This window comes from Ruditapes philippinarum, unplaced genomic scaffold (genome assembly GCF_026571515.1).
Source record: "Ruditapes philippinarum isolate M1 unplaced genomic scaffold, ASM2657151v2 ctg8462_1_1_1_1, whole genome shotgun sequence".
NCBI classification, from domain to species: domain Eukaryota; kingdom Metazoa; phylum Mollusca; class Bivalvia; order Venerida; family Veneridae; genus Ruditapes; species Ruditapes philippinarum.
Window position 1 is genome coordinate 1 of NW_026855130.1, and position 8482 is coordinate 8482.

Consider the following 8482-nt stretch of genomic DNA (forward strand, 5'->3'; position numbering starts at 1 on the left):
AACCGACGCAGTTGTCTCCCTTCGCTTCGCTACACAGACCACTGCCATCACAAGTTTTTTAAATATCCAATTTTGGATAAAAATTAATTCAGAAAAATTATTTTGATTGTAATATATTTTTATATATATATAATAAAATGATAACTTGTCGCTAAAAGATTTTTGAAATTTAATGAAAAAAAAAAAAAAATATCGAAAATCGTCCCGCGTGCGCTTGCTCTGGCCGTCTGGGACGCTGGAACCGACAGTCATGGCACGTTGTAAAGTTAGGAAGAAACTTGATTGTGCGATATTTGCGGTAAAGAATATGAATTGATACTGTTAGACATTGTCAGTTAAATTTGATATGTAAATTGAATGCCGGTTATTCATTTAAAAGTCAATAATGAATATTTTTTATGGAATCAAAGGCAAAAACGTACTCGGCCCCAAGTCTGCTCGGCCCTATTCCAACTCGGAACGGGTCAACTCGGCCCACTTTTCAATATATTGGTTTGTTTTTATCATTCTTTATTGTTGGAACCAAATAGATCTAATTAATATATGGGCTTATTCACAGACCAGGGTTAGAATTTAGCAAGATTTTCTACTTGCAGATTTTTGCAAGTGATCAAATGTTTAACTGGCAATATGAGGCAGTCAACTAGCATTTCCATGTTCACGTATTTTATTATTATTTTTATTGACAATGAATTTTGAAAATCTGATATGACAAATGATAATAAGCTTGAATGTCTATTGAATATCAGAAACATCTTTATCACTGGTAAACACAGATGTCTTCTTGTAACGAAACAAAAACATTTCAACAAATTAATTTATAAATGATCGGCCATAAATGATAAACAATTGTTTAGGGATCAGACTATTAGATATACCATCTAGGAACACCCAGTGGTGACAACATACAGTTATAAACTTGTTCATGTTATGTTATCTGGTTATTTCTTAGGATCTTAATTTTAGCATATTTTGTACTTGATTACATCAACAGCCTGAAAACTCAGAGGTTCTGATCTGCTTATAATAAATAAATATTTCAGCTTAAAAGTAAACACTTTACAGATGAGTGCTACACATTTACATTGGACCCTGATAAAACATCTTGGCTGCTCTAATCAAAAGTGTTTGGCTGTTATAAAAAGTCCATCAAAATATAGTCAAAGAAAAAATAAATAGAGCAATCAAAAATTGATTTATATAAAATATAAGTTTTAAGGTAAACATCATCCGTTACAGCAGGGGGCATATGCCAAGCATCATCATCAGCTCAGAAGAAAAAAAATTATGTAAACGTCCAAATTGAACAATCACTTGCAAATAAATGCAAGCTAGAGTAATTTTTACTGGCATTATCATATTTTAACTGGCATTTTGCCAGTATGCCAGCTTAAATTCGAACCCTGCAGAAGTTCAATTATTTGACGATATTACCAACCGTTGAATATTTTGACACCGAGAACGGACATACACATAATGGATAAATATATAATTAACATAATTAATTAAACAGAAAAATGCACTATTTCAAAAATAAATCTTATTTTAGTAGACGCGATCCTATTTTCGTGAAAATAGCTTATTTTTGGTATCCATCTATACCGTACCTTGTCTATAATGATATAACTGATTTTTTTTTTTTTTTTTCTAGTTTTTTTTAATATATAATATTGATATTTTATTGCATAATAACATCAAAGAATAAACATTTGAAATATTTATCGTATAAGTACCAACTAGCATAATGAAGTCATGATGTTGCTTAAACACCCCTTTAACTTTTCCAGTTACATCTTGGTACTTGTTACTTAACATGTGCAATTGAGAGGAAAATAACCCCTAGACTCAATGACCAAGTAATGTTTTCAATATTACCCTTTCATGCTAGCTTGCTTAGCTCAATAGTTTAAAATTATAGGTTTTGTAATTCAAGGGTTAATACCACTGATTCGATCCCTGGGCGAGTGTGACAAGTAATCTCAAACATTGTGTCTTGTGGTCTTTTGTCAGTATGTATAGATACAAAATTAATGTAGGACTCCCTTCACGCTATGTAATAAGATACAAATGTATTTACACAAGAGTGAGGCAGGTACATGGAAAGGAATTTTCAATTTTGAAGCAAATTGGAACTGAATTTAAAGTATACATAATACATGTATATGAAAATTAAAATTTTAGGCCATCCTTAAAAAAATGTTTGTTTTCAAGGTGGGTAGGTATGTCGATTTTTTTTTTTTTTTTATTGAAAATAAACATGGAATTTCAAAATGCTGAACAAATATGCTTTGATAATCTGGTAACAATTAATAAATTGATAACTGAATTCTAATTAATAAGACCTACATTTTATTTCTTCTATTTACCTTTAAAAGAACAAAAACAAAGCACAAGGCATAATTTTCTGATTAAAAAAAATAAAAATAATTTATCCAGACCATGAAAAAAAATTTTGAGTAGGGGCAAATTTTGTGAGTCGGTCTCGTTACTGCAAACAAACATTTTTTTAAGGATGGCCTTATATGAAAACTGCACAAGGTATATTATAAGGATATTTTTTCGTTTTCAAAGTGAAATATGGAATATATTTTCACGAAACATGATAAAATGCCATATATTTTCACAAGCTGTGGCGGCGATTGAAAATATATGGCATTTTATCATGTTTCGTGAAAATATATTCCATTTTTCACGAAAAACGACAAAATAACCTTTTTCTTTGATTTCATTATTAAAGAAAAATGATTACCAACCCCATTGCTTGCTACGCAACTGCAATTGTACAGCGTGCAGTAATATAATTATTGTCTTGTTTTGCATGAGATATTTAGCGCTACATTCTAACTTCACGTAAACAACTCATTAATTAAAGATATTGGTTTTCGGATTTATTTTCTTAAACCATTTTCTATCATTCTAGATAGTTTTCAAAACAAAAGTCAACAAAAAGTTGTTGTGATTTTTTCAGATTTTTCAAACAAAATGGCGAAAATAAATATAAGTTTTGACTCCGCCCACTTTCATATTTATATTTCATATTTATTTTTAAAAAATATAAAATTTATTTGACTGATATAGCACCATATTTCATGGGTAAAATATAATAAAAAATTTTCTTTCTCTTTTTTTCTGCAGGATTCTGTTCCCAGACCATCCACTCTCAGACCTGTCAAGAGACTCTGAGTAATTTATCAAATACAAAGAAATGGTGTAGTACAAGCTTTGGACTTCTTTTCAGCGGATATGATCGACCATAAATGTAACTAAAAGTAATATGAATGTAGGAACAAGAATGCTTGCAATCCATAAAGCTGTGGAACATTTTGATCCAAAATTAAAGGCAAAACCAAAACAAGTTGAATGCTGGGAGCACGTTCTTGCAGGGAAGCATGTGATCGTGACCCTACCAGTTGGTTATGGCAAAAGTCTGATTTATCAAGTTTTACCAGACTTAATACGGGATGTCGGAAAGTATGAAAAGCCAGTTGTCATAGTTATATCACCACTTAATATTATTCAGAGTGAACAGATGGATGTGTTGAAACGGCACAATATTAGTTCATGCAAACTGTCATATTTCGACGAAGATGGTCATTCTGAAATAGAACAAAGAGAATTCATTCAGGGTATAAGAAATGGTGAATTTTCAATTGTTTTTGCTCACCCAGAAGCACTATTGAACACAAACTCTGGAAAAGACCTTTTGATTGATTCTGTGTTTCTGGAAAATGTTGCTGCAGTTGTTATTGATGAGTGCCATATTGTTGAAGAATGGTGGGTAAAATTTATGCAAAAGTTATGTCATTTGGAGATTTGAAACCAAATCCTGTTTTATGTATTACTGTGGGGCTTAAGACTAAACTGGCGTGAATGAATTTTAATCAACATTTCCTCAGTAATTTTTAGTTCTATACACAGGAAAAACCTATCTGTTATCAACAAAGAAATCATAAAATGATGCTCAGTATAAAGATTGTTTTATTTGTGTAAACAGACATTATATTATTTATGGTATAATCTGGGACTGAAAAAGCAATTTCCCGTTTTACAAAATCAGCAGATGTTATATTCAAGATTATCAAAATATTTTGTGGAATTAATTGACTTTATGATGAAAGCTGAATACATGCTGTCTCCATTACAAAGAATATGGGTTTTAGAGGGGGCTTTTACCAATCTCAGAGAGGGAATTGGCAACAACATTGAAACAGACCTGGTGCAGGAGAATTCTGTAAGGAATCCAAAAGATCTGATAATAAGCCTAGGAGCTAATAAGACTGAAAAAGCAATTTCCCGTTGTACAAAAGCAGCAGATGTTATGTCAGAAATATGTGAAAAAGTTGATTCCTCTGTGTCATTGAAAAAGAAAGCAACACGGCACCATACCCAGTGTTTTTTTTTTCACCAAAATATTCGGCTAAATTCTCCCCATTCCCCACTCAAAATAGTATGTTTTTTTTCCCCCTCAAAGCTGAAATTTCCCCCAAAATATGGCAGCCCAAGTTTGCATGCAATAAATATCATTTTTTGCAACTAACTGCCGAAAAATGCTTTATTTTATGCCTGTAAGACTTAATGATAAGCAAGGTTTTTCATATAGGTAATCCCAACAAGTTTGTCATGTGACACATCAATATTTTAGATCCGTATAAAAATCCCCTTCCTATTGCATTTTTCCCCCTCCAATGGGCACCGACCCCATTCCCCCAAAAGTAAAAAAAACACTGCAGTGATTTTTCTCACTTAATTGGGAAGAGGCCTTAGCCTCTTGATTTTGGGAAAAATTATCTCTAAAATTGCTGATTTGGGAAGCAAAAAAGCTGGTTTAAGTTCACATTTTTGGGAAAACTGCATGATTTTAAAGAAAATTTCAATTTGGAAGAGGCCTTTTTTCGGAGTCTGTTATATAAGTAGAAAAATCACTGCACTGATACCCCAAAGGCTGAGAAAGACGAAAAAGAAATAAGTAAATCCCTCCGCTTATCTCTACCTTTTCGCAAGGTTGAAAATAGGAAATGTGATGGTTTTCCAAATATACATGCAAGTCCTTTACATAAAATTGACAAAGCTGACTTTAAGTGTAGGATGAACCAAGTTAAATTCTTTAATACACTTGGTATATGTAATAGTAGCATTTACCTAAAAAAAATACTTTAATACTTTGTAATGTCTGTCTGAATTTCTACTGTAAAGTAACTTCTACAGTACAGAGTTGTTTTCTTTTGGTATGTTCAAAGTACACTACTGTAGAATCTAGAAGCAAGTTTTTTTTTCATTTTCTTTTTTTTTTCTTTTCTTTTTTTCTTTTCTTTTTTTTGAATGACCTTGTTGTATAATTTCTTTAAATTTCAATAGTAATAAAACTATGTGTGTACGAAATATGCTTCAACTCTCATAATGAAATCAAGCGATTCATGCTTAAAACCTACTTTCACTCTTACAGTTAAAATTTGCATGAATAACTTCAGTCTGATAATTTAATAATAATATAGTCACTAATTTCATGCATTTGCAGGGGACAAGAATTTCGAACAGCATTTAGCAAATTGAGAACCCTTCCTGCAATATTTGAGAACATACCATTCCTTGCATTAAGTGGAACATTAACCAGAAAACAAATGAAAAAACTTCCGGAATTGCTGAGCTTGAAAAATCCAGTCATAGTTCAAGACAGTCCTGATCGTAGCAATATTTTTTTAGAAAAAGTCGTCAAAATTAAAAGTACAGATTCAATGGAAATTTATGAAGATATTTTTAAAAAGGAATGTGAAAGTCTTCATAGATCCCCAACTACATACCCAATTACATTAATGTTTATGCCCCTATATTACATTAGTATATCTGCAGCTTATCTTAAGCACCTGTTTGGGACAGTTGACATTACAACCTCCAGCTATGCAGTACTATATTCAAGGCAAGACAAGACTGTTATACAAACTACCATTGAAGACCTTAGATCAGAAAAGCCACGAATAAGACTTGTGCTTACATCTTCTGTTGCTGGTATGGGATTTGATCCCCCAAGTGTTGAAAGGGTAATTCATGCTAGACCCCCTCGGAATATGTCCCAGTATCTACAGGAAATAGGCAGAGCAGGTAGAAGAGGTCAGAAAAGTAAAGCAATTCTTTATTATAACAATAGAGATGTAGCAAAGAACATTCCAGGAATTCAGGAAGATATACTTGAGTATTGCAAAAATAACAATAAATGTCTTCGTGAAATGCTTCTTGCGCCATTTGGTTTCACAAAGTCAGACAAGAAAGAGAGTTGTTGTTCTTTCTGTGTGAAATGTTTGAATTAGAAGGTGAATTTGATGTAATGTATGTACCATTCTCCTTAGATACTTGTTAATACTTGTGAAAACTTTGTTTTGTCAGTGTGACAACAAAGGCAAAGTGTTTTGTGTTTTGATACATACTTCATATTTGTTGGGATAATCAAAGTTTCTAAAAACTTATTACTTGTATTTGTTAACAGAAAGATAATCATAAATCAACACAACTTTTCTAGAAAATAATACTGATATTCCCTAGTTAAGTTCCAAGATTTCATATTCTCTTGTAGGCCTTATTTATTTTAATGAAATTAGAGATACGTGTACTTTAAAATATGATAAAAGTCCTTTATCTGATCGCTTTTCTGCTAATTTCTTTAATAAATTTGGTGGTTTTATTGTCCGATCTATAAACTGTTCATTTAATGAAGATTTTCTTTCATTAATACACTTGTTACTATATATAGTAATAATTGTTTATTTTTCATGTAAGATCGAAATATATTACACTGAGTGAATACCAGATGCAATTTTTTCACTTGGTGTAGCACCAAGTGTAAATTGAATAGCTGGTGTTCACCGATGAAATATATTTCAATCTCACACACAAAGCAAACAAATTTTCTTTTTATTTCATGCTGTTTAAGTGATTTTAAGTATTTTCTAATCAATTTTGCCGCGTAACGTCACATATTCCTCTTTTATGATGTCATCACATCATGACATCACATTATTAATTTTGAAATATAGTTCTGTTAAATTTCTCTAATTTTGTTACATTTTAAACATGATGTTTGATAATATCGACTTTCTATTCTTAATTAAGCTAATTTTCCTAATTTACATATAACAAAATCTATTTTTGCCTGTTATTTCATGTAGTTATGATATTCTTCTCAGGAACATGTCTACAGTGAAAATTTTATTATATAATTTTCACTGGTGGTTTATCAGAATGTAATCATCTGATATATTGCAGTAAAACTCTGGAAAGCATGAAATAAAAATAAGATAATTGTCTCATTTGTTGCAAAAACAAATGTTTTGTACGGTTTGAACGGGAGGAAAGCTGCTGAGAACAAACTTATTAACAAGTTAAATAAATTATCTGGGAAAATTTATGAAGATTTTTGTTCACAATACTCATCTTAATTATTTGGGATATGTAGAAAGTGTTTGTGGAAAGTTAATTCAGCATACATTTTTCAAACACATTTGATACATGTTATTGACAGTCTGGGAAAAACTGGTCACAAATCACAAAACCCGTCCTTGATGAAGCTGGAAATGGAAGTGATCTTGGTATTGTGTCAGAGCTGAAAAACAATCCAATCATTAAAGTGACTGGAGATAATTTGGATATTTATGTTAGAACTGATCACAAATCATTAGATAAACACAAAAAAGATCTTCACTTGTTTGCATCGAACATAATCTTCAGCAGAATTGCCCAACCACATATGTACAGTCTTCGTGAAAACAGTATTCCTCTATCAAATCTAACTTCAGATTTATTCCTGCCACATGGACACTACACTGAAACACTTATGAGCAGCTAAACAGTTCTTGGTTAATATGTATTAATTGCTATAAATATTTCTTTGCACTTGATTACATTCTGACAACAGTTAACAACTTAACATTGTTTAAAAAGGAAGGATGCTGTCAGACTTAAAACCATTTACATGGATGAAAGCAGTGTTGCCTGCCCACATTAAACACCCATATCAGCAGCAGATGGCTATAAAGTCCAAGGTGTACCAGCTACCAATTATGTTTAAGAATGAAGCTAAACATGAGGACTGTGTTGATATACTCGATTGTTATGAGGACATTTTAGATGATTGTTTCGTGAAAGCCTTTGGTAATAAAAAAAAGATAATTGTCTCATTTGTTGCAAAAACAAATGTTTCAGGTTTGAACAGGAGGAATTCCGTTGAAAACAAACTTATTAACAAGTTGAATAAATTATCTGGGAAAAATTTTGAAGATTTTTGTTCGCAATACCCATCTAAAATATTCGGGATATGTAGGAAGTGTTTGAAGAAAGTTAATTCAGCATACATTTTGCAAATACAGTTTATAAATGTTATTGACAGTTCGGATCAGGATCATGAAGATGGACAGCCTAGGTTCAAACGGATGGCGAACAGTCCATTAACTCCTAAACTTCTGGTTGAGACGGACGATGACTCGGTGAGTTCGAA

At 31.7% G+C, this 8482-nt stretch overlaps 1 protein-coding gene across 1 annotated transcript; it reads left to right on the forward strand.

The window, feature by feature from the left end:
- Positions 1 to 8: 8 nt before the first annotated feature.
- LOC132742208 (ATP-dependent DNA helicase RecQ-like) lies at positions 9 to 7834 on the forward strand. Its single transcript, XM_060730539.1, has 4 exons — positions 9 to 298; positions 3136 to 3774; positions 5516 to 6284; positions 7511 to 7834. Exons 2-4 carry the CDS (start codon positions 3275 to 3277, stop codon positions 7832 to 7834), a joined length of 1593 nt encoding a protein of 530 aa, XP_060586522.1. The 5' UTR covers positions 9 to 298; positions 3136 to 3274.
- The last annotated feature ends 648 nt before the right edge of the window (positions 7835 to 8482 follow it).

Bases quoted from the DNA above. Each gene is read 5' to 3' on its own strand.
- LOC132742208 (XM_060730539.1), top strand. From the start codon at position 3,275: ATGAATGTAGGAACAAGAATGCTTGCAATCCATAAAGCTGTGGAACAT. The intron at 3,775-5,515 runs GTGGGTAAAATT...ATGCATTTGCAG, and splicing joins TGCCATATTGTTGAAGAATG to GGGACAAGAATTTCGAACAG. The intron at 6,285-7,510 runs GTGAAATGTTTG...TGTTATTGACAG, and splicing joins AGAGTTGTTGTTCTTTCTGT to TCTGGGAAAAACTGGTCACA.